The following is a 25,247-nucleotide window of genomic DNA, read 5'->3' on the forward strand; positions in this document are numbered from 1 at the left end:
TGACTATTGGTCTTTGGCTGTTTCTGGTGCTCTCTCCACCTTCCGGTCATAGACTGGGAAGGACTAGCTGACTTTAGTGGCTTTGGCAAGGATCTTTTTGGGAAACATGCTCAACACAGTTAATTGCATTTTGTTCTATTCTGGCTCTCCCTCTGGGCAGCAGGGAAAGGCATCCTCAAGGTATCTGTGTGCCATGCTTGTAACTGTTCTTCAGGAGTGGAGAACAGCAAACACTAAACCCTGGTCAAGCCGGGCGTGGTGGCGCACGCCTTTAATCCCAGCACTCGGGAGGCAGAGGCAGGCGGATTTCTGAGTTCGAGGCCAGCCTGGTCTACAAAGTGAGTTCCAGGACAGCCAGAGCTATACAGAGAAACCCTGTCTCGAAAAACCAAAAACAAACAAACAAACAAACAAAAAACCCTGGTCAAGCATGTCTGAGGATGTTTCCATGCGGGGCAGACACAGCTGGGTTGGCTCCTGCTGCACAAGGCAGCGAGCCACAGTCTGAGGGCTCCTTTGCTTGACTTGCAGGCAAGTGGTTTGTGAGCACTGGGAAAGACAACCTTCTCAATGCCTGGAGGACGCCTTATGGAGCCAGCATCTTCCAGGTACGCTCCTCATTTTCCTCCCCACTCCTCCCGAGTCGGGATGCGGCCACAGCAGTGGGGCTGAGGGTAGCCGGAGGCAGGACAGGAGGAGTCTGGTGCTTGGAGCAGACCTGCTAACCCCTACCCCCACTAGCCCTTACTAGATGGCGGACCCCAGAGTGAAGGATGTGAGGACCAGATAGACACACCCTCTGTTAAAGGCTTGTGAATCCTTGAGGGTAAGAGCGTCTAGGAAGGGACTCACTCATGTGGCACCTGGTGCGTAAAATAGTGAGCTTGGCTGGCTCTGGGCAGCTGGGCCCGTGGAGTAGCCATTTCACCCACTGACACCCATTCAGGTCAGGATGGCCACCCTAAGCCATCAGTGTGATGAGGGGGCTAGAATGGACATGCGTTTCTACAGATTTAAAGATCTAGAGCCTCTCCATCTCAGACACACACAATCCTCCCCGGTGAAACTTATAATCACTTTTTTCTTACAACCACTCTTGCTCTTACACACACACACACACACATACACACACACAAACACACACACTTCAGCTTCCTGTGCCACATGTGTCCCTTGGAAAGTCTCTAGTTTTGTTGAGGGCCTGCAAACCCAGGACCAGTCTTTCCAGCTGGCCCGGCTGAATGAAGGGTCTGTCTCTTGCTGCTGTGGCTCTGACGCGCTCCTTCCCATCAGTAAACTTAGCAGAGATGCTTATGCTAAGTGTCCTGTTCTTATCCTTAAACCTGGGGAAGATTGTACTACAGCCAGCTCAGGAGGTGTTTCAGATGAAGAGGCAGATGGAAGGGACTCCAAGCCCCAGAGAAAGCGGGCCTCTTTCTACCAGCACCTGCTCAGCCTGAGCCGGAGAGTAGGATGCAATTTTGTTCAGAGCCTTGAAGTGCCAGGGAGAACCCAGAGTGAATTCCTGTCTGTTTTCTCCCCACACTAAATGTCTTCCTGTTTCTCCATGTCTTCCTCCCCCAGTCAAAAGAATCCTCATCTGTCTTGAGCTGTGACATTTCAGCGGATGACAAATATATTGTAACAGGCTCTGGTGACAAGAAGGCCACAGTTTACGAGGTCATCTACTGAACAAGGACTCTAACAGGCCTGTCAAACTCTGGGAGAGACACCCACGCGGCCCTGACAGGGAGATGCTGGCCAGGCCCCGAGGACGGCAGAAGGAGGGAGCAGCATTGTGGGGCTGCCCTCCAGAAGGTGGAGAGGACGCACGCCCCTTCGTGGATTGATGTGTCTGACAGACTTGAAGGACTTTCTCCTCTCCCCCTAACCAGTGCTGGCAGATGCTTCAATTAGATTTCTCTGGAGGCTTCTGCTTCCGTTTCTCCCACAGACATCCTCATAAGTCTCTGTCTCTTCCTCCCCTTTCTGACCTGTCCCCTCCCCACTCTGGGATGGGGGGGAGATGCGGGAGTAGACATTGTTGTTTCTGGGGAGGGGCGCCTCATTCTGATTGTGCAGTGCACAAGGTTTGTGAACAATGTAAATAAGAGACTGGCTGCTGACTGGCCAGTGAGGGAGGAGCCCCGTCCCACCATTGCTCGCCGTGGATTTTGCCTGCTGTATTTGTAACCCACTCATGGTGGTGGCTTTTCTTTCTTTTCTCTTTTTTTTTCCTTTCTTAATTTTTTTTTTTTACCAGCTGTTCTGTGGGGAAAGGAAGCAGAGATAGCGAGTTGGGGAGCCGAGTGAGGAGCTTCCTGGGGATGGGCAAGCCATCCTGGCGCACTGGGACTGAAGTATATCTCCACACGGGTTTTAGCGCCATGTTTAGATAGAATGATAGGCAGATGGACAGACAAGATGATGGACAGTACTGGGATGGGCCAGCCTGGGCTATTACCCACAGGAACAGCGAGGATTTCCTGTGGGTTGCTCTGCCCCATCTGTCTCTTGCCTTGCCCACACACCTGACTTCCATCTCTTTCTGTCCCCTGCCTTCCCCGCCCCCCATCTTTCTCTTTGGTGCACACTCAGTCATTGTGATGAGGAATGGAAGTTCAAGGGAACCCCCTCTCTGACTCTCCTCCAGCGCAGCCTAGAAAGGATTCCATGTGGGGGTGGGGGTGGGGGGCAGATGAAGCGACTCAGCTCAGGGAGCTACCAGAGAAAAACAGCAACTGGTGTGGGTGCTTTTTTTTTTAATTTGAATAAAAATAATTAGAAGTGATCTCCTTTGATAAGATACCGTCTCCCCTTTCCTGCTCTCAGTCCTTTCTGCTCCCTGAAGCGGGGAAATGGTGACACACACCCCCACCAGGGTCATAAGTCGGAGAAGATGGGCGGGACAGCGGGCTGGGGGCTGGGGCAGTCATCTGCAGATATCACCCCCTAGAGTACCAATGTTTGTGGTATTAGGTTTGCCTTGTTTTGTTTTGGTCTTTTGTTGTTTTATTAAAGAAAAGCTAAAGACCGTGTGAGCCCTGCTGGTGGGCTCTCCATGGATGTAGCATATGGAAGAGAGTTTTTATATTGCATTTTTATGGATTATTTTATAATGTGGGACTCCGTCTGGGAAGGAAGATGAGGGTGTCTAAAACCTTCCCATCTCCAGAGCTCCAGCTGAGCGGCTGCCCGGAACAGGATGTATGTTGGGACATGGAAAGGCCGTGGCACCCTGCACCTTCCTGAGAGGCATGTCGTCGTGCCTGTCTAGAGTCTGTCCATCTGTCTCTGGGTTTCAGGTGGTCACTGGCCACCACTTGCTAAGGCTCTAGCCAGAAGGGAGGGTTAGGGTGGAAGAGAGTTACTTCTGAAGAAAAAAGAAAAATTGAAAAGTCATTGTAATGAAGCTTTTTATATTTTTAAAAGTTACTATTTAAAAAGGTTGGTTTGATTGTTGTGTTTTAATTGCCTTTTTCCCTCCAGTGTCTCAGTCATGCCTGGGGAAAAGTGGGGTCCATGGTTGGTCCAGTTGCATTCTGGAACCTGGGAAGCATCTCACCAGAAAGCCCTCCTCCCTCCTCCCACCCCATCAAAAGTCTATACAGGGCTGTTGGGCTTTTTCTAGTCCAGAGCATACTACACCACTGCCTTTGGTCTATGCACCAGGCAGAAGTAGGCTGGGAACCCCTGGCTAAGATGGGTCTCATGGGCAGCACCATGCTTGTATATGGCTGTCCACAGAAGCTATTTGAGCAAAATTAGGAAATTTCAAGTGAATATCATGTAAGTAGTTCAAAGTAAGCGTCATGGTCCTTGGGACCCAGAAAGTCTGCATTTTTTTGTAAGCTTCTTTGATGTAGATGTGACAGGAGATGTTAAGTCTGGATCACAGAAGTGTACTTTTAAACGCTGAGCAAGGCAGACCACGGGCAAGGCCAGGTGAATGATCCCAAGAAGGCTGGAAAAGCAGGAAAGTAGTTTCCTGGCCTTCGTATACCTACCCATCGCTGAAATAAGCCTCTCAGAGGACCAGGATTTTAATGGTGCTCCACTTGTTAATGTGTCAAGGTCACTGTCCGTCACACTGGTTACCTGCTGTCCCTTCATGGAAGGAGAGTGCCAGCAAACAAGGGAGGGTCCCAGAATGAAGCAGTCTAGGCCTGGATAGAACTGCTGTCCACCTGGATCTTGACAGAAGGGCTGCAGGAAGGAGCCAGCCTGAGGCTGTGCACTGTGACACCTCCACCCTGACCAGCATGCCCTCCAGACCACTCTCTTCTCCACCCAGGATAGAGCGAGGAGCCAGCGTCAACTTGGAGCTGGTTGGAGTTGGTCCTTGTGGGTGGGAGAGGGGACAGAAGGCCACTGGTAACTCCCAGTAGTTTCTGACAGCTCAAATACCTGGAGCTATCTTGTCAGGGCTCCAGAGAGAAGGCGACTCTCCAGCCGCCATATTTGCTCCCCAGATACCCCCATCTCCAGATGATTGTTTACAAGGGCTCAAAAGTATGGCAGGGTTAAAGGGTCTCTTCACAAGGTGTTATAAAATAACCACTATCCCCAAATGATGGGAATATAGAATAGGAACTTGGAAAACATTTTTTAGTACTAACAATATAAAATATTCTACACGCTCCCAAAAACAACAACAAAAAACAACCAGGAAGAGGTTCAGGTATGATGGCATATACCTTAAATTGCAGCACTTAGAATGGAGTGGTAAGTGGATCTCTGAGTTCAAGACCAGCCTGGTCTACTGAGTGAGCATATTCTATACTTAGGAACCATTTAAAACTATTGCACCAGCTGGCATACTGTCTCATTTCTGGAGTCCCAGTACCTTGGAAGCTGAGGCAAGATGATCGCTTTCAGTTTGAAGCTAGCCTGGGCTATCTAGTAAGTTTCAGGTCAGCTTGGTCTACAAAGAAAGACCTTGTCTCATCCTCTCCCTACTGCATCCCCAGCCGCCAACTCTGAAAAAATACAAAATGATCTTTGGTGTGTGAAAGGACAGTCTATACTGAGTCTTTGATATATTTTTTTAATTTAACACCCAAGCCTAAGCCATTTCAACCTATCACAGGTCATTGTCTCAGGAAGGGTAGAGGACCACTGGGTAGGACTCAACAGCTTGATTGGAAGGAAGACTCTAATGTAGGGAGTAAGGCTACCTGGGCCTTCTCCATTGCTACTGGTGGAAAGATTGCTTATGGAGGGCAGATAGCCCAAAGCAGTCATGGGGCTATTCTAGAACTCACCTGTTAGTCTTGCTCATCTATCCATCATCAACAGCCCATCTATTACCTACTCACATCCATCTACTCTTCACTCATCTAGCATCATTTATTCCATCCATCCATCTATCCATCCAATGTGATAGACTCTCATAAGTTCTCAGGCCTGGTTCTAGTGGCTAATATGTAAGGATCAATATGACAATCCTTTCACAGAGCTCTCTGTCATTGAGAGACAATGACAGAAACCAGCTACTATGGGTACATGGTTAGCTAGATCATAAATAGATGGACAAATTGATTAGGAATTTGGATACATGGTTATATAGTAGATTGTCTGCTTCATGGGGGCATGCTCAGAGTCTCATAAAGAACTGATCTCTTAGTGGGAAGAGATGAGAAATCTTGGGGTGACAAGTAAGGGAAGAAAGCCCAGAGACACAGAGAAGTTCCTCTGGTGAGCTCAGAGTCTTCCAATGTTAGACCCTCTACTCCATGCTCTCCCTGGCTCAGAGCATGCCTCCTGTGATGACAGAGGGGAAGACCTACTGAATATGACACCATCTCAAAGGTAGAATGAAAGAGGAAAGGGCCACACAGCATAGGCCATCTCTCTGCTTCCCAGCAGAGCACATTGTTCTCTATTCTATCATGACGTTCTCATCCACAGTCCAGAAATGACAGCTGGCAACTATCAGCTGAGAACTCTAAGACAGTGAGCCCAAATAAACAACCTCCGCTAGGCTGGCTTGGGCGTTATGTCATAGTTATGGAAGGGTTAGCACACCTTCCAGGCAGCTCAGAGCAGAACTGATGGCTCACAAGTGAGACTTTGGGGAGTTGGTGACTACATGAAGCCAGGTGACTGGGGATATATACCCTGTGTCTCCTGGGATTCAAGTGGAAGAAACCCTAACTAATACACCAGCACACATGTAAAAAGTTTGGCGTGAGGAGGGTGAGCATCTAACTCCTACCCTGGGAATCTGAGATGGGTAGATCCTGGGATGCTTGCTGGCTAGCTAGTGTAACAGTGAGCTTCAGGTTCAAGGAGAGACCCTGCTTCAAAGAGTGAGGTGGAGAAACAGTTAAGAAAGCTATCCAGATGATGATGTCTTTTCTACATGAGCCACACAAGGCAGATCACCCCCATACTTATTTAGTACACACATGCAAAACGGAGGGAGATTAACATGCTGGACTAAATCTATTTTACTAGTATATCTGGTAGAAGGAGAGCCCTTAGATAAATAGAAACTCAGAAGGCAGAATGAGGAGTCCCCAAGCTTAGACTAACACACCCAAAACTACATGAAGCAGTTGGCAGTCATTTTGTTATGACCTAAGCATAATAAATGGAGGTTTTAAAAAGGCTTAAGGGGAACTGGTAGACCGTATGGAGAAGAGTGGACAAGGGTAAAAAGGGTTTGAATGACAGACATAACTGATAAAGGGTTATGACACAGAACCATACAACCAACCTTTGGAAAACAAACAAGGTTTGGAAAACACCAGATGACTCAGGCTTATCAATAAAACTAAACAGATAAAAGAGCATACAAAGGTCAACACTCACTCATGACTTTTTTAACTTTAATTTTTGGTATATATTAAGATTTTATTTCTATTTTATATGAATGGGTGTTTGCCTGAAGATATGTTTACACATTACATATGTGCATTGCCCATGGAAGGGTAAGAGTATGTTAGATCCTCTGAAACTAGAGTTATAGATGGTTGGGGGCCTTCATGGGGATGTTGGGAATCAAACCCTGGTCCTCTGAAAGAGCAGGTAATGTTCTTAACAGCTGAGCCATCTCTGCCAGTTCCTGTGACTTTTCTTCGCATATCAAAGTAGAAAGCATAGTGTGTGGCTATACTAAGCCCATAGCCAAGTATTAAAGTCCGATTAAAAAAGTATTATTTTAGCAGGAATAAAACCAAGAATTTTTTTATGATTTAAAATTTTTATTAGCATATATCAGTCATACAAAGTAATAGATTTCATTATGGCACTGTCAGTGTCTGTGCTTTTATGATATTTACCCCTCAAATTAACCAACATAATAAGGCAAAATGAAGTAATAAACACAGATCCAATGATTGAAATGAAACAAGGCTGTAATTATTTGCAGACATCTTGTCTGCATATAGAGAGAATATACAACAATGAAAACAAATAAGAGAGTTAAGTGACAGGATCCAAGATCAATATTCATTAATCAGTAGCACTCGATTCATAAGCAGAAACCAATGGGAAACCCAATGTAAAGGAAAATGCACTTAAAACAATAAAAACTACCCATGGATTTATCTACATAGATATTTATGGAGGAAAAACCACACCACCCTATCAGAGATTTTAAAAATACTATAGATCACAAGCTAAACTAAGTCAGTGATTAAAAAAAATCAATCTCATTTAAAAGGATGACTTTTTGAGTGGTCTATAAATGTAGTATTATGCAAAGTCTGAGCAGGTTGTTCTTTGTGTAATCTGACACTAGAATATATATGAAGAGTAAGGGGCCACAATATCACATATGACTTTGAAGACAAACAGGGAATGGACAGAGGAGGGTCCGATGATAACATAGAGCAATGAAAAGCATGCTATCAGTATGGTGTAGACAGATCAACAGAACCCACTCTTATGAGACCCATAAATGGACCATATATAGGGGGAAGTGAGTACAAAACACAGATGGTGGCTGCAGTGGAGAAAAGCATCCTTTGGTAAATATTTCCTGGACAGTGGGCTACCTTTCCCCATACCCACAGTGCAAGGGTCAAACCTAGGACTTTGCATGCATTGGGTCACCAAGCTGCCTTGCCAGCCAATCGGCCACATTTACATTGCCAACATGACTCTCTATGTCACAGAACACACAAAGATCAATCCAGGGGTCTGGGGCTGTGGTTAACAGCTGTTTTAGCTTTTAGCATAAGAGAGCTGATAATGTGTTAGCTGGCTTTTGCACCTGTGTAACAAACAAACAAGCTAACAAAAAAAGCCACCACCAACAACAAAACAAAAGCCACCACCAACAACAACAACACCACCACCAACACCAAAACAAAAACCACCACCAACAACAACAAAACAAAAACAACCACCACCAACAACAACAACAACAAAACCCCCTAACAACTTCCAGAGGAAGATTTCTCTTCGCTCACATTTTTAGAAGAGTTGGTTCAAAGTCCTTGGATCTGTTGACCCTGGACCGTGGAGGAACAAAACACGTAGGCAGCAGGAACCTATGGCAGAGGCTACTCACCTCATGGTGGACAGGAAGCCCATGCTGCAGTAACAAGAAGGGGGAGGATACGATCCCAGCAATCTACTTCCTCCATTAGGAGCCAGCTCCCACAGTTGCTCCACCTCTCCATAGTCTACTCAGAGCTTGAGTTCATCAGTAGATTCAGCCACTCATGAAGGCCAAGCTGGCAGGGTCCGGTCACTTTCCATGGCTGGCAGCCAAGACCCCATGCATGACTCTGTGGTCTTGTAATCACCCCATGACCCTGAGGAGAGAAAGGACCATTGAACAGAACCTAGGAAACAAAGCTATCATGAGAGATAGATTAGATAGATAGATAGATAGATAGATAGATAGATAGATAGATAGATTGATAGATAGATGAATTTGATGTTAAAATTCAAAATGCCTTTACAATAAGAAATGCCCAACAAGAAATAAGAAAACAGTAATAAAATAAGGAATGCAATACTTACCATCAGCAAGGGCACCTGGGTTGTATGACAAGTTCAGATTCTTCCGAATCAGCACGTGAATTCGAAAAGCTAGAGGAGGAGGTAGAAGACAGTGGCGGGGACCCACGGGAAAGGGAGCCAGATAGGCTGGGAAAGGTTCAGAAAGTCTTCATCTTGCTAGTTCTGAGGGAAATGCAAATAACTAATCACAGAGGGGACAATCACAGAGGGGACAATCACAGAGGGGACAATCACAGAGGGGACGATCACAGAGGGGACAATCACAGAGGGGACAATCACAGAGGGGACAATCACAGAGGGAACAATCACAGAGGGGACAATCACAGAGGGAACAATCACAGAGGGGAAATCACAGAGGGAACAATCACAGAGGGGACAATCACAGAGGGAACAATCACAGAGGGGACAATCACAGAGGGGACAATCACAGAGGGGACAATCACAGAGGGGACAATCACAGAGGGGACAAACACAGAGGGGACAATCACAGAGGGAACAATCACAGAGGGAACAATCTCCTCCCATTGGATTGGCAAGCGTGTGGGTTTGACAGGAGGAGGGTGGGGATAGATTCGTCTTGTCAAATACTCTGGGAGAGTGTACACAGGTTCAGCTGCTCTGCAGAACAAAGTGGCGACCTGCAAGTGGGAGACGCCTCCCCTCTCTAAGACCTGACAACTCCATGCCCAAGAATAAACCCTATGGAAACTCTTCCTCAAGTCTACAAAGAATGTGGGCGGGCCTGAGTTGCTTTCCTCATTGGAGCAAAATACCCTGATCTTAATGAGGAAAGAATTCTTTTAAACGTATGCTAGTTCTTATATGATAGGATCATCTACAGGTATTAAAATATATGAGCCAGAACTTTATGTATCACTAGGGTAAGTTTCAAAACACAATGCTGTTTGAAAAGAGCAAGTCTCGCCAGACAGTGGCGGTACACGCCTTTAATCCTAGCACTTGGGAGGCAGAAGCAGGTGGATCTCTGAGTTTGAGGCCTGCCTGGTCTACAGAGTGAGTTTCAGGACAGCCAGGAATATACAGAGAAATTCTGTCTCGAAAAAAGAAAGAGAGAGAGAGAGAGAGAGAGAGAGAGAGAGAGAGAGAGAGAGAGAGAAAGAGAGCAAGTCTCAGAGATATTGTTCTGTTTATGTAAGACACAAATCTACACAAAATAACTATTTGAACATAGACATTTAGATAGGTGATAAATAAATGATAGATAATAAATGATAAGGGAGAAGATGAACAATAGATTATAGATAGGTACAGATGATGTAGACACGGACATATAATGACCTGAGCTGAGAGAACGCTCCAGCACACCAGGATAGGGAAAGAAGAGAAACAAGAGCAGGGGGCGTCCACATCCACCTATCATACCTCAAAATGTAAGTGTGGGATTGTGGCTCAGTGGTAGAGAATCCCACTTATGTGGCCCTGAGTTTGAGTTTGATCCCTAACAGTGGGGGGTGGGGGTGGGGAAGAGGGGAGAGAGAGAGAGAGAGAGAGAGAGAGAGAGAACCTTAAGAAAACATTAAAATGTAGTTTAGAAATTTGTGTAGTTGATCTGGTATGTCTTTTCCCCTATACTTATATACTCTACAGTTAAAGATTTAAGGGAATAGGAGATCTGGGAAGATCAAACTTCGTGAGGAATTGCCGCCACAATGGTTTCTGATGACTGACAGGGTCTCTGGTGGCATGGCTTTCCCAGGAGTAAAGAACACAGCTCCTGTAGCTCACTGTGTCACCTGGGAAACACTTGATCTCTCTAGTCCCCAGCCCAGCACCTTACCATCCCCACCAACACATTCTGGGAGCCTACGAGAGCCATCTCTGACTGTCTTGTGCTAATGATTCTGTTAGCAGGCGAGAGCAGCTGTCTCATGCAGAAATGATGTGGGTGAGGTTTGTTTAGCTTTTTGATTGTGAACTACAAGCATAGACAGTTGAGGGGGACAGTGTAATGACTCCATGAAGCTGTCACTCGCCCTCAGGAAATCGCACCTGAGCACCCCAGCTCATCCACTCACCATGCAGTCGCTTCCACTGAATGCTTATCTGGGAAGCCGCAGACATTTCATCACTGAAAGAGTAAAAATCTTTTACCAAGTCCAAAAGGTAGGATCTAGTTGTAAAATATACCCTGACTACCACCGTTTAGCGTAAGTACCACTGTTCTGTTTGGCTGTGACATGCTCTTCCCGGGCTCATGTGCTTGAACACATGGTGCCCAGCTGGCATTGCTGCTTTGGGGGTGTGTGGAAGCTTAGAGACTTGTGGTATTTCTAGCAGAAGTGGGTCATTGGGGGAAGGCTTTGATATCCCGTTTGATAAGTGACATCACCTCCGGTTCCTGTCAGAGCACCCTCCTTCCTGACCTATTATAAAGATGTGAAGACTAGCTGCCCAACTTTCCCACTTCCTGGCCACAAGTCACTCCAGCCCACTGCCACGCCCACCACCACCACCATGATGGCCTGAAACTTTGTACCAGAACAATGTCCTCCAGCTTCTGTCAGGCGCTTGTCACAGAGATGAGAACAGTGATAAGTACAACAGTAAAATGCATTTATTGTTCTCACTCAGGCTTCATAATTTCCAGTATTTCTTTCTGTGATTTATAACCCAAATATAGTCTATATCTTTCAAGATCTCTTTCTCCCTCTCTCACCAAACTATTTATCTTTTAGAGTTTCAATACAGTTTGAATTTTTTCTGATTGCTAATCTGCAGTTAGATTCTAGGGCTTGCTTAGATTCAGGCAGGGTTTGGGGAGTCCTTTGGGAGCACCTGGGTATGTCTCTTTCTGTCTGTTGGCCCTCACTTATTATGTAAATCCATCAGATAGTGAATGTAGATGGAATCCTCTGCCAGAAGTGCTGGTCTGGTATACCATTATGTAGTTAAGTCCAGCTTCTCACCCCAGAAATCAAAAAGTAATAGTGGAATGGTCTACAGTGCCTTTTAGGTTTGCGTCATACGTTTTAGCTCATGTTCCTAGTGTCAGACGAAATAATTCCTACTGTAAAACAATGAGAGAGAGAAAGAGAGAGAGAACCCCACAATGAACCATTCGAGGCTTTTGCATCCAGTGCTAACTCAGGCTGTGCTCACATAACCCGCCATCTTCTCCTTGGCTGGACCAGCTCTCTCCCGGGGCTGTCCTCACAGTACAGACTTATGGACTCTATGTTAGACAAAGCCCAAGAGAGATTTCCCAACATCCTGGCTCCTTAAGTTACCGTGTATCTCTGCCCGACATTTGGTACAGCTGTTCCTGCATAATTTCAAATTTCCTTGTCAAAAACAAATGGCTGGATTCCAGAATCTCAGAGTTTAAACAAACAAAAGAAAAACCAAACCAAACCAAATCAAACCAAATCAAACCACCACCACCACCACCACCACCAGCAACAAAAACCTCCAAAAATCCAGAGGCCCAGTGTGCACTGTAGGAAAAGATGGAGGGCTCTTCCTGTGAGTCCACCTACTTACTTCTTGGCTTCATGAGTAGCGGTAGAAAGACTCCCCAAGCTGAGATTAGGAGAGGTCCCAAGAACAAAACAAATCACAGCAATTGTGTGGGACCAATCAGTCTCCCATCTTCATCAGAGACTGAGCCATTGTGATTGGCTAATGCCCAAAAGGCATTGTTTCTCCTAGCTGGATCATCAAGGTTTATCTCTGCAATTTTAGTTCAAAAGCTCCAGTTCTGAGAGTCGCATTAGGCTGGGATGCCATGCCAATATGCCAATCAAAGAGAAGAGAAGACTCTTTGATGGGTGGGAGCTCATTAGGAAAAACAGACAGAGCTGCAGTAAACCCACACCTGTCTTCAAGGGCTGAAGGGATGCTGAGATTTTATAGGGAAGGAAAATAGTGGGAGGTATTGGGGAGCTAGGGGTGGGGTTTGTGTAGCTGGAAGCACAGGTGACTAGCCAGGCCAGTGATGTGACTGAGCAGTTATTGTGGTTGCTCTGTGAGGGAAGCAATCTAGTTCCCTTGCGATGATTGCTCCTGCTCTGAGATGCACCCTCAGAGTCCAACAGGGGTAATTTTGTCACCTTTGGGGGTGATCTCATCAGGGGCCATCTGTCCTGCAGTACTTGTTTCGGGGATATTGATCTATCTTGTCATTTCAGAAACCCAAGGTAATTGCAGAGGAGAGTGTCTTGGGAGGAGGAAAACGGGTACAGAGGCAAAAGAGAGCTAGCGGGAGACAGAATGGAGTTAGGGGAGGCCATGAGCCCAGTGTGCTTTTGTAGGAGCTACTAGGAGTAAAAAGAAACTGCCTCTCCCTTCAACCATTTTGCCACCGTGAAGCAGAATGCATAGAAAGCATGCCATAAATGCTTGATGTACTTGTATATTCCAGGTTTTTAAAATAGTAAGTTAATACCTTAGTGACAAAGGCAACATAAGAACAGTATAGGGGGCTAATGAGATGCTAGTAATTCTAGAATCCTCAAATGTTGGCCATTTGGTCTGGGGAGATGGCTCAGTGGGCAAAGCACTTGTGGAGTATGGATTCTCAGAACTGGAGTCAAGCCATGGGTTCGAGGGCAGTAACACTTATCTGTAATCCCGAGTGCTCCCACAGTGACGTGGGAGGTGGAGAAAGGCCAGCTAGCCTGCTGTACAGAGCAATGAGCAAGATACCCTCTTTCAAACAAGGTGGGCAGTGAGGGCCAACCCTGACCTCCACATGAACTTGTGGGCACATGAACAAATGTGCACAAAGATGTCTATACAAATTGACCTCTGAAGATTTCTCTTTGAAAACATTACTGTGGTAAGATGGATTTAAATAATCTGGTGCGTTTCAGTCAAGAGGCATTATGCTTACCACTCACCAGGTTGTCCCCACTGACACCTGAGAGCTCATAAGGGCTTCCCAGCATTGTTGCTGGCTACTGAAGGGTCTGCTTTAAATATGAAGGCAGCCCTTCCCCCAACAAAGCTGAGTCCTTTCAGTGAGAAGTGGAATTAGACACCATAGCCTGCATGCCGAGGTGCATGCTGGATGCTAATAGGATGACTACTGTTTGAGGGCCTTTCCAGAAGACGGGGTGGTGGGTTTTGTGCATGCATGAATCTGTGTCTGTTTGTGTATGCATGTGTGTTTGTGTGTGCATATGTGTATTTATGTGGTTTTTGTGGGCATGTGTATGCATGTGTGTCTTTATACACACCTGCGGGTTTGTGTGTGTATTTGTGTGTTTTGTGTGCATATGTGCATGTGTATGTGTATACACATGCTTAAGTGTGTATATTAATGTCCAAGGACTTCTGATATCTGGCCCACAGAGAGTTACAGGATCTTATTTGGCCATGATGGTGCATCTGATTCTTCTTTTCAAAGCAGATTCAGCTGTGAGTGGTTCAACCCCTAAGGGAAGGTGAAGGTCAAATCCATCCTTTGCCTCTACTCTCACTTGTCTAACACTCACCTGTGACTTTCTGCAGGACTGAGATCTGGCTTTGCTCACTGCTCTGTGCGTGTGCATGTGTGTGTGTGTGCGCATGTGTGGCACCCAGCAGAGTGTCTGCCATGCACAGACGCCCGGTCAGCAGTTACCAAATGCCTGGAACACCATGCTTTCAACAAACAGTTTCCTTTCCTTAAATAGAGAAGTCGAAAGAATAGAATCTGGAAACTGTCTCAGACCCTGAAGTCAAACCTCTCCCCGTACCCAGTCATGCATTCATTCAACAACACAGGCAAAGCGGACCTGTGCTGGAGGCTAGGGGCACAGGAGCAGGGCCACACCCTCCTAAAATGCCCCTGCTGATAGGGAAAGTGAGCCCCACCAATTACAAAGCATTGCTATGAGCATGCAGTGGGCTTGAACAGGGTGCTGTGGAGCTCCTCAGCAGGGGCAGTGGGTAGCTCTTAGAAGGCAAAGAAGGGGAAATATCCCTGAAGGCCTTCTAGAGGACATGATTTTTGAACTGGATGGATGAGGGAAGACCTAATTTAGAAACATTGGTCTCTGAGCTGATTGACTCACCATAAGCTGAGTGGTTTATTCCTGAGATGGAGCCCCTGGGGAGCTACTCTTTAGAGAACTCCTAGTGTCCTCTAAAATGGGCAGAGCCCCCTAGACCCAAACATCCAAGAGTCACAGCCATCAGTCATAGTCCCTTAGTGATACTTTCTCTTTCTAGTCCAGTACTCACCACCCGACAAATGGCTGGCTTATCTTTAAATGGCTTTTGAAAGCAGATGTTTATCTAAAGAGTAACTTGGTATGGTAACCCTAAATGAAAACTCAGCCTCACAGGAGCCAGTCATGAACAATGTGCCAGAGTAGCTAGCCCGGCCTGTAGTAGCTCTTCTGGCTCCATCTGAATGAACAGAGTTGAGCTGGTGTCTTAGAGGAGCATGGGTCTCACCACTCACACCCCAGCTTGTTCCAGGACCACCTTTCACTGATGGCTAATCATCAACTTGGCAGGTTCTAGAATCACTTAGGTGACAGGCCTTTGGGCGTGCCTGAAAGGTATTATTTAGATTGAGTTAACTGAGGTGGGAAGACCCAGCTTAACGATGGGTGATTCTATTCTATGTCAGACCAGGCAAAATGGAGAAAGCCAACTGAACACCAGCCTTCGGCTCTGTCTGCTTCCTGACCATGGATGCAATGCTCCAGCTGCCTCAAGCTCTGTGACATCCTCAGCCTTACCATGATGAACTGCACCTTTGAACTGTGAGCCAAAGTACTCTCACCTCTTTCCTTACATTGCCTTTGCCTGGGCATTTTACCAGAACAACAGGGAAAGCAACTATTGTGCCTGTTCTGTGGGCTGGTGGCAATCAGGGCCCTCTGAACTTACAGGTTGATGCAATCCTAATCTGGTCTGACCTCTTTGTTACAGACGGAGAAACTGAGGCCCAGAGAACACAGAGAATGAACTAGAAGTTGCGTAGAAGCAGACTTGGTGTCCCCAGTGCCCAATGCAATTGCAGAACAGAGGAACCAGTTGCTCAAGCTAGGTACCCAGAGCCAGGTGCCTGGATTTTGCATGGCAGCCCTCCCCACCCTCCCCAGCTCCACCGCCCCATTCAGCTTCCTCTTTCAGTTCTTGTTGGGGAATTCCAGGGACTGTGCCCTCCAGGGGAGCAATGTTCTCCTCTCTGGGTCTCATACTTTCTATTGTGCCTCCAAGTTTCTCAGTCTCTAGGTGTCCTGACCAGCTGAGTACTGGGGACAGAAGCTATAGCTTCTCCCACTCCACTCCTCAAGGGCTCAATAGACCACAGCTCCAAGACCCAGCCTGGGCCATCATCTGCCCTATCCACCTGCCTGGCAGCCAGAGGTGGAAGATACTATGGGGTGGGATGGGCATAGGAGTAGATGCTTGAATGAGATGGGGGAGGGTAGCCATCCATGATCTTCTGTTCCCCCACACCGGTCCTCCTCCTTGTGGGCAGCACCTGTCTGCTCTCCCCTCCCTGCTTCAGCATCTTTGCAGCCATGACAGGGGGCAAAGGCAGAAGGATCAGAAGTTCACGGTCATCCTGGGATACCTATGAATACAAGGCATATATGAGCTACATGAGAACCTGGGTTCAAATAACCCAAACAACAACAAAGGAAAACCACAGTAGTACCCAACCAACATCCGCCTTCAAGCTGTTATTAGGGGTTCAAGACAGCTAGTGATCCTGTCCCCAAGATGACCCTAATATTCCCTGATCAGGATTCCCATGACACTAGCACAAGGACCTAGGACCCCATAGAAAGCGTCTCCTGAGTTTTGGAGTCAGGATAGCTTCATGGAAGAGGTGAGGTCTGAGCTGGACTCTGCAGGACTAATGGATGAAGAAGGAGAGCTCCCAGGGAGGGTAAACTTTGGTTTGCACAACTGCAGCCTGTGCAAAGACTGCCCCACAGATAGCAGGGAGAGGGGTCCCCTGAGAACCTGGGTGGAGTCAGACACGTCCTCCGGAAGCCAAGGGCATGCTTGTCTGGGGTGGGATTTGAGGTTAGTTAGCCACCAGGGCAAGGAAGGGCCGAGGTGTCTGGCAGTGGGCAGCTGGCAGGTAGGCTCAACCATGGTGAGTGTGGTTTAGGCCATGTAAGAATCATGAGCTTGGCCGGGCGTGGTGGCGCACGCCTTTAATCCCAGCACTCGGGAGGCAGAGGCAGGCGGATTTCTGAGTTCGGGGCCAGCTTGGTCTACAAAGTGAGCGCCAGGACAGCCAGAGCTATAAAGAGAAACCCTGTNTTGAAAAACCAAAAAAAAAAAAAAAAGAATCATGAGCTTGAAAGAGTGACCTATAGCAACCAGAGCATGGGGTGGAGTTCTGTTGGTAGTGTGTTTGCTTAGCAAGCACAAAAGCCCTGGGTTGGAGTTCCAACATCCCATAGAACTAGGTGTTGTGACATCGTCTATACTTCTTCTCTTGGGAGTTGGAAGCAGGAGGATCATACATTTAAAGCCAGCCTGGGTTACTTAGCAAGAAGACAACAAGGGCTGCTTGAGACCCTGTCTTTAAATAAATAAATAAATAAATAAAATCATAGAAAAAAAGTATTCTGAAACAAGCAAAGGAAGAAGGGCCCTCCTCCCTTTACCTGCTATGTCACACGATGCATCATGCATGGGTCCATGGAGCTCAGCAAAGGCCCTTAGGGACCAGTCTAGCTGCTGGGCCAGTGCACAGGAATTCTGTTGCCCCCAAACTCAGAGCTGCAGGTCCCAAGTCTTCGGTGGCCTAGGTCACTGTCACCCTACATTAAGAGAAGCAGTTCTGTTCTTCACCCATTTCAGATTCATGGCGCAGACCTCACCTCTGACCTTTGCCTCCCTTTGCCCTCCCAGTCCCGCCTGGTAGCCATGACCTGAGTCTCCTCATGTCTGGGCTTAGCGCCCCTGCATCACCCCACAGGCCCCTCTACTATTATCATAGACTTATTCCGGGTCCCATGGTGAATGACTTGATCTTGGCTCCACCTCTCTGAAGCTAATTATGGCCTAACTTTCCACACCGCTCAGCCTCCATGTAAACAAGAGGAGGTGATGGGGAGGGTCTGAGCTACGACCCTGTCCCAGATGACTGTCTTAATTGATTTGTCCTTTGTGTATTTGTGCCTCAGTTTCCTCTCCTAGAACATGGAGGGGAAACCAGATCTCAGAAAGCCAACCTGTGCCACCATAGACAAAAACCCCAGAACAGCCTTAGTTCTGCTCTACCACAACCCCATTCTGCATGCTGGATGTCAGAGCCAGCTGTGTGGAGGGGCCCAGGACCCCATTTGCCTTACACCCACGGGCACCCCACTCAAGTCCTAGCCCAGCCCCAAGGCGGCTCATCTCAGCACTCTAGGCCACCGTGAGCACAGCGGCTGCTCTTGCCCCTCAGGCGGCCAGGCTGAGCAGATGGCAGGGGAGGCAGCGGGCTGTCAGCTGCTGTTATCTCTTGCTGATGACACGGAGTGTAAATTTTGTTGGCAACACTCCCTCCTGCCTCTGCATGCCACCAGCTTTAATCACTGTAATTGAGTTATAATGAATGATTGTGCATTCACATTGTCTGAGCCAGGCACAGCCGGAACAAGCCAGTGAGCTGGGCGGTCCAGGCAGGGATCTGCACTACTCATAGAGGGGGCATTGCCTCCCTCCCGGCCTCAGGCTTGAGCCCCCGGCTTTGCCCGCCCTCAGTTTTCTTCCCCAGTATGGTGGCTATCCCACAGTGTGTGCGTACCTTGTGCTTCACTGTATTATCAATTTGAAATGACAATGAATTCAGACTGTGGAGAATTGGGGAGATATAGATAAACAAGAAGAAAAAGAGTGACAGTGATAGAGGCCACTGTGTCCCAGACACAGGGTTATAGTCACCCTGCTGTCCTCTTCATTTTGGTATTCTTTCAGAGTTCATGGCTTTAAAGAAAAATTAAATTAAAAAAAATAGAATCTCTAGCCCAGGCTGTCCTTGAACTCACTATGTAGCCAAGGATGACTCTAACATCTCTGTTCCTCTACCTTCCAAGTGCCAAGATCATAGGCATGTACACTAGTACATGGTACAAGGTACAGTGGTACCTTGGATTTATGCCATGCTGGGGGTGCAGGGGGATGCTAGGCACATATACTCTGAGCTACAGAGTCAGCCTTTAGATGTCTGTTCTGTTCTGCTTTGCTTTGCTTTGCTTTGCTTTGCTTTGCTTTGCTTTGCTTTGCTTTGCTTTGCTTTGCTTTGCTTTGCTTTGTTTTGTTTGTTTTGTTTTGTTTTTGAGACAGGGTTTCTCCGTGCAGCCCTGGCTATCCTGGAACTTGCTCTGTAGACCAGGGGAATCTGCCTGCCTTTGCCTCTCAAGTACTGGGACTAAAGACATGCTCAGACTGCCCAGCTTTTCAGACTAAAAAACATGAGAGGAGTTACAGTTGCTGCTCTCCCCCATACTGCTGTAGCGAAGTCTGAGTGAGTCCTCATCACAAGACCTATTGCAACAACTCTGCTGTGGGAGGGGCACTCTCCAGAGCTGTCAGCCTAGGCTCAGAGGCTGTGTGTCCCGCCCCCTCCTACTTCACACAGCTGGAAGGCTGGCTGCCCAGCTGCAACCTCTTGCTGAGCCTGCTTAGGGTAGGGCACTCAGCATGCAAATGACAAAAGACTCTGCTCTGAGACATTAGGCATTTCTCCCTCTGCACTTTCTCCAGACCCCCTCTACACAGAGAAGCAAGAGCTTAAGGTTTATCTCTTCCAGGAAACCAGGGGTAATGAGCACCCCCGAGTTCTGCTGCCTCTGGCTGAGTTGGAGCTGCAGCTGTGATGCTTAATCTCAGTTGACAACTTGACAGAATCTAGAATCACCTGGGATGGGCCTCTGGGCATGACTAAGGGGAATTCTGTTGATTAGGCTAATTGAGATGGAAAATCCTGCCCACTGTGGGTGGTACCATTCCATGAGCTAGGATCCCGGACTCTATAAAAAGAAGAAGGTGAGCTAAGCCCCAGCCTCCATTGCTTCCTGACTGCAGATACAGTGTGACTAGCATCCATTGCTCTCTGCTTCCTGACTGTAGATACAGTGTGACCAGCTGCCACTCCGGCTTCTTCATGTCTCTTTTGTCATCATGAACTATAACCTGAAACTGTAAGCTGAAATAAAGCCCTTTTTCCATAAGTTGCTTTTTTCAGAGTTTCTATTTTTTAATCAAAGTCACAGGAAAAGAAACTAAGACAGGGAGGGCCCTACATAGTTTGCTGTTCCATCTGTTGGGGAGGGTGAGAGGATCTTTTTAAGTTGTCCTGTCAACTCTGACACTATGCCAATAGCTGATGCCACTCCATTATATCCAAGGACTCAGTGATGACAAGGGGCAGAGCAGTCACCTGAGACCTGTAGGGATTACCCCCAGGGGACAATGGAGGAAAGAAAGGATATGAATCTCTGTACCGGGCCATGGTCCTGTGGGGCAGATCCTGGTAACCCTAACATGAGAAGCAGTGGGCTGGAGGCCAGCAGACAGGATCACATGCAAGCTCCACATGGCTCCTTTCCATATATGCCCAGGGCCTGGGAGCTCTGCTCTACAGTGATGAGCTCAGAAGTCAGAGGTCACCTGATGCGTCTTCCACTCTTCCCTGTAGCAGGGTTTACCCTTCCCTCCCTGGCCCACCCCACTTTAACTGTTTTTTGTTTGTTTAGTTTTGTTTTTGAGACGGTCTCCTGCAATCCATGTAGGCCTTGAATGCACTCTCTGAGTGCTGACCATTAACTCCTGATCCATCAGGACCACACAGCTACATCCTAGCACAGCTTTTACTCTCTATCAAGTGATGAGAATTTTATATAAAAATGTAGTATTTACATTTTATAGGGATATTTACAAATAAATAAGATTTACAATACTTAAATAATACTTCTTCTTAGAGGTGTACCCACTGAGCCCTGTAGTGTAGGCACTGTGTGTGGGCTATGTCCCTCTTTTTTTTCCTGCTTTTCTTCTGCACCCACAGACTAGACTAGTTCATACTAGATGTTCAGCTTCATGAAACCTGTGCTTTGAAAGCTAGGAACCAGCAGAGGTGCTGGCCAGTTCCTAGCCCCTGGCCCCTTCATCCCTCATCATTTTCACCAAGTGGAGCTTGTGAGTCTGGTTGCCTGCTGCAAGCCGCCCTCTCAGCAAGCCATGATGCTTGTTCTTGGAGTGCCTCTCTGGAAGGCATGTCAAGTGCCCTTTGGAGACCGGCTTTCTCAGCAAACAATGATTACTTTGGCGAAGTGTTCTTTGTGAGCACATAGCCCAGGTTTTAGGGTTTTCTAGGCCTTGAACCTTCTCTTTGGATGAAGCACCCATGTCTAGGATGAAAAACTCCTTTTGTTGTTGTCTGGGGAAGCTGAAGCAGTTACCAGCCTTCATGTTCTGTGGGCACAAGGAGTACCAACAAGGCATACATGTCCTGTGTTTCCCAGTCCTTCTTTCCTCAAATCCAGAACCAGAAAAGTCCCACAAGTACATAAAGATACAGCGACACACATCCTGTGTGCTGGGCTTGGCACTGGGACACCTAGTTCATGTTTGTTCCCAAACAGACACATTTCGTTTCTCGATGGACTTCAGGGCTTCATCTGACAGCTGGTGCTTCTTTGTGCATTGCTTTTGTGAATACATACACATGGGTGCATGCAGGCATGCAAGCACGCACATGAGCATTCACAACCCTGATCGTCGTGGTTCGGTGCCCTTCTCCACTCTGCTGTCTGATGCTGGACTTTCTATCTGAGCTCCACTGGTAGGGCTTGTGAGCAGAAAGGAGAGCACCTTCTCCTCTCAGGAGATACCATATGGACCCCCAGAGTATCCTGGAGCTGAGCTCACCATCCCTCTCACAAATGTGTGACACAGTGGCTGTCCCAGAATGACTGGACTGCTCTGAAGACACCTCTAACATTGCCCCTACAGACCTCTGAGGCCAGACTGCTTCAACAGCTTCCTCCTTTCTCCTGGTGTGGAACTAAGGCTCTGTTGCTTTCTCCAGACCTGGGGTAGCTCTGCTTGGCAGAGGCACAATCTGCCTTTCCTACCCAAATGAAGCCTACTGGTCCGCACCATCAGAAGGGGACTCCCACCAAAGGCCAGGGCCATTGGAAGGAAGAAGGAGATGACTGTTTCCAGAAGCCTGGGATAGGGGGACCTCAGACACTGAAGGTCTTTTTCTTTTCAGGAAAGTACCTTTTGTTCCTGGTGCCTCACCCGACCTTGCCTTGAGCTCACAGATCTGTCACCTGCCTGGACTTCCTGGAGGAACATGCAACAGGGTGGTGCTTAGAGTCAAGGCAACCACTGCCTCTTTCTATAGGACCTGACATCTTCTCAGAGATCCAGGCTGTGTCCTGGATCTGGACAACTCTGAACAATATATATATATATATATATATTATATCATGGAAGGCAACTGATGGCCCAGAACTACTGGGCTTCCTCAAAGGTCACAGTGTCCCAGGAGGTGGGCTCTAGCCATGCTTCTTGGCCGGTCTGGGTGAGCCTGTGATAGACAGAGCTCTGGATTCACCACTTGCATGTGTTCACACCATGGGGGAGGCACAGGGACAGAGTCTGTCTGGAGCCCAGTCTCTTGCCCTGTCTCCCAAGGTTACAGGCTGGAGAAGAAAATTGTTTAAAAAAAAAAAAAAAAGTCTTGTAGGGACTGAGGGTGCGGCTCAGATGGTCGAGTTCATATACCAAAACCTGGATTTGGTCTCCAGCACTGCATGAACTTAGTATAGTAGCTCACACCTGTAGCCCCAGCACTCAGGAGGTAGGGGGTGTGAGGATCAGAATTTCAAGGTTATAGTGGACTACATAGTGAATTTGCCAGCGTGGGCTACGTAGACTCTGTCCCCTGTCCCCCAGCCCCACTCCCTGAAGTGTGTCTTGTGGACAGTCAGGTGCATGAAGGAGGGATGAGGGACTCTGACTGACCTTGGATTATGACCATCACAAGTCTAACTTCCCTGAGCTGGACCTCAGCTACTCCTGGGTCTTCAGCTTTGGGTCTCCTGTATATACACGCTCTCCAAGGAGGTGCCTGCATGAGAAGTTCTCAGCTCTTGGGGATGCTCAGTAGGGACGCTTTTACTCTGGCCTGGAAGGGATTTGGAGTCAAGTGTGAGGTTGCTTTTGAAGGGTGTCTCAAATGATAAGTGGTAAGGGACCTCTGACCTGTAGGTGCTCAAGGGACACAGCATTTGTGCCATAGACTGATACAGACCCCTCCTGCTTCTTAGAATCACTGCTGCTGCTGGAGTGCAAAAGAAACCCTGGGAGCCTGCCACCTTCTGTCAATCACTAAGGGTTTAATCCTCATGGCCTCCAGATTGCCATACCATGTCCCCACATCACGGGGGTAAAGCTAGGGCAGAGACGGATGGTCAAGGGGTGGAATGTGAGCCCAGTGAGGGCCTTCCCATTGTCTGTTCCTACCTGCTGCCTCTAGAGCATGCTGGGTAACAGCTTTTGTCTATCTGCCAGGATGCCCTTGGCTAGCGAGTTCTCAGCTAAGTCTATTGTTCCACTCTAGGTCAGCCTGACCCAGGCCTAGCTGTATGGGATGAGACTCAGGAGGCAGCTGCGACAGCTGCTGCCATGTGTCATGGCTCTGTACCCACGGATTTGGTGCCATGGCAGCCATTCTTGGCAGGGAGTAGACAGTGCTCCATGGTTCCTCCTAACTGTGGCCATTTAGGAGAAACTGGGGGCGGTGGGAGGGGCTGGGAGAAATAGCAATGAGCTGTAGAGGAGAGGTGACCAAGAGAACCCTGTTTTCCTCCGAAGAGGAAGGCCACCTTCCCCATTCCAGGGCAGACTAATTCATAACAGCTACAGTAGTGCATACCAGCCTGATCCACAGCCATAGCTTGAACAAGGGTCCTAAAAATGGTCTTCTTGGCTCAGGGCTGGTGAATTGGCAGGGATTGCTCACATCTGACCAGGAGGATTAGGGGACAGGAAAGCCTCCGGAAGCAGGGTATACATAGGTGAGAAAGGCAGGCAGAGACAAAGGGCCTTCTCAGGGGACAAGAAGTACAGGATAAAGATGCTTCTGCCTGGGTTTTGTGTAGAATTCCTACGGTGTTGCCCCTTGCTGGAGTTCTGGGAGACCCAAAAGAACTATGGTGTGCAAGACACTTAGCAGGCTGTGTGGGTGGGGCACAGGTGCGTGATAAATGAGGACAGAGCACACTCACCAGGGTGCTGGGAGTCAAACCATAGTAGGTCCTCTCTCCTGCAGGGAGATCGACTGTGCAGTCATCTAGGGATTTCATAGCAGCCTTCTGATTTCTTCAGCAGCTCACGAAGGTGGGGTTTGCATCCAGACAAGGCACTGGATTGAGCTGTTTAAAGCTGCTCTGCCTGACCCAGGGCCTGTCTTCTCCTTGCTGTAGCCAGCATTGCCCCACCCAAAAAAGGGCTAGTGGAGCAGCTGGGGAAGAAGACAGCCCAGAAGCTAGGGTGGGGCTTCCCCCAGGGCAAGGGGCTAAATGGTGTAGGTGGAATTCTTGTGGGGCACTCCAGCCTGGGGAGCTCTTCACCTACTGCCTTAGCTTTCTGTTGCTGAGACCAAAAGCAACTGGGGAGAAAGGGTTTCTGATCCCAGTCTATAATTGAGGAAAGCCAGGGCAGGAACTCCCGGCAGGAATCTGAAGCAGAGATGACAGAGGGTACTGTTTACTGGCTTGCTCCTCGTGGTTTCTTCAGCCTGCTTTTTTATACAAGCTAGGATCGCCTGCCCAGGGTTGGCACCACAATGGGTTGGGCTTTTCTATATCAATCACTAATTAAGAAAATGCCCCACAGGCTTGCAGGCAGTCTCATGGAGCCATTTTTTCAGATGAAGTTCCTTCTTTCCAGATGAACCTGACTTGTGTCAAGGTGACAACAACAACAACAACAACAAAAACAAAAACCTGTCACTGTACCGTCTTCCAGAACTCATCTTCTGAATCGGAGGCCCGCCTACCTTCCACCCTCTCAGCTAGCGAGCCCTCTGGAGAGACCATCCCCGCTCTCCAGCTCAGTCACTAGCAAAAGTGGCTTTTTATTTTTGTCTTTGGGGAAGTAATATACTCAGTCTTCAGAGTCCACTGTTATCCACGCTCGTTAGTTCATCAGCCTTTCCCTCAAAGACGCACGCCCTTGGGATCAGCACACACGATAATTTTTCAGCATCAACGGGCTTAGAAAACTAATGTGAGCTTGCTTGAGCAGTTATACCAGGAGGGTGTTTGAGCATGGGGTTTGGG

At 47.8% G+C, this 25,247-nt stretch overlaps 1 protein-coding gene across 13 annotated transcripts in view; it reads left to right on the forward strand.

Moving 5' to 3' along the window:
• Positions 1–2,791, forward strand: part of Tle3 (TLE family member 3, transcriptional corepressor) — a 45,730-nt gene extending 42,939 nt beyond the window's left edge. For all 13 annotated transcript variants that reach the window (XM_021173332.1, XM_021173337.1, XM_021173341.1 and 10 more), the window contains exons 19-20: positions 532–608; positions 1,585–2,791. In XM_021173332.1, coding sequence (XP_021028991.1) covers positions 532–608; positions 1,585–1,692 — 185 coding nt within the window. In that variant the 3' untranslated portion in view covers positions 1,693–2,791. The remainder of the gene's footprint in view (positions 1–531; positions 609–1,584) is intronic.
• The last annotated feature ends 22,456 nt before the right edge of the window (positions 2,792–25,247 follow it).

The sequence above is a fragment of the Mus caroli genome, chromosome 9, assembly GCF_900094665.2.
Source record: "Mus caroli chromosome 9, CAROLI_EIJ_v1.1, whole genome shotgun sequence".
Taxonomy (NCBI): Eukaryota; Metazoa; Chordata; class Mammalia; order Rodentia; family Muridae; genus Mus; species Mus caroli.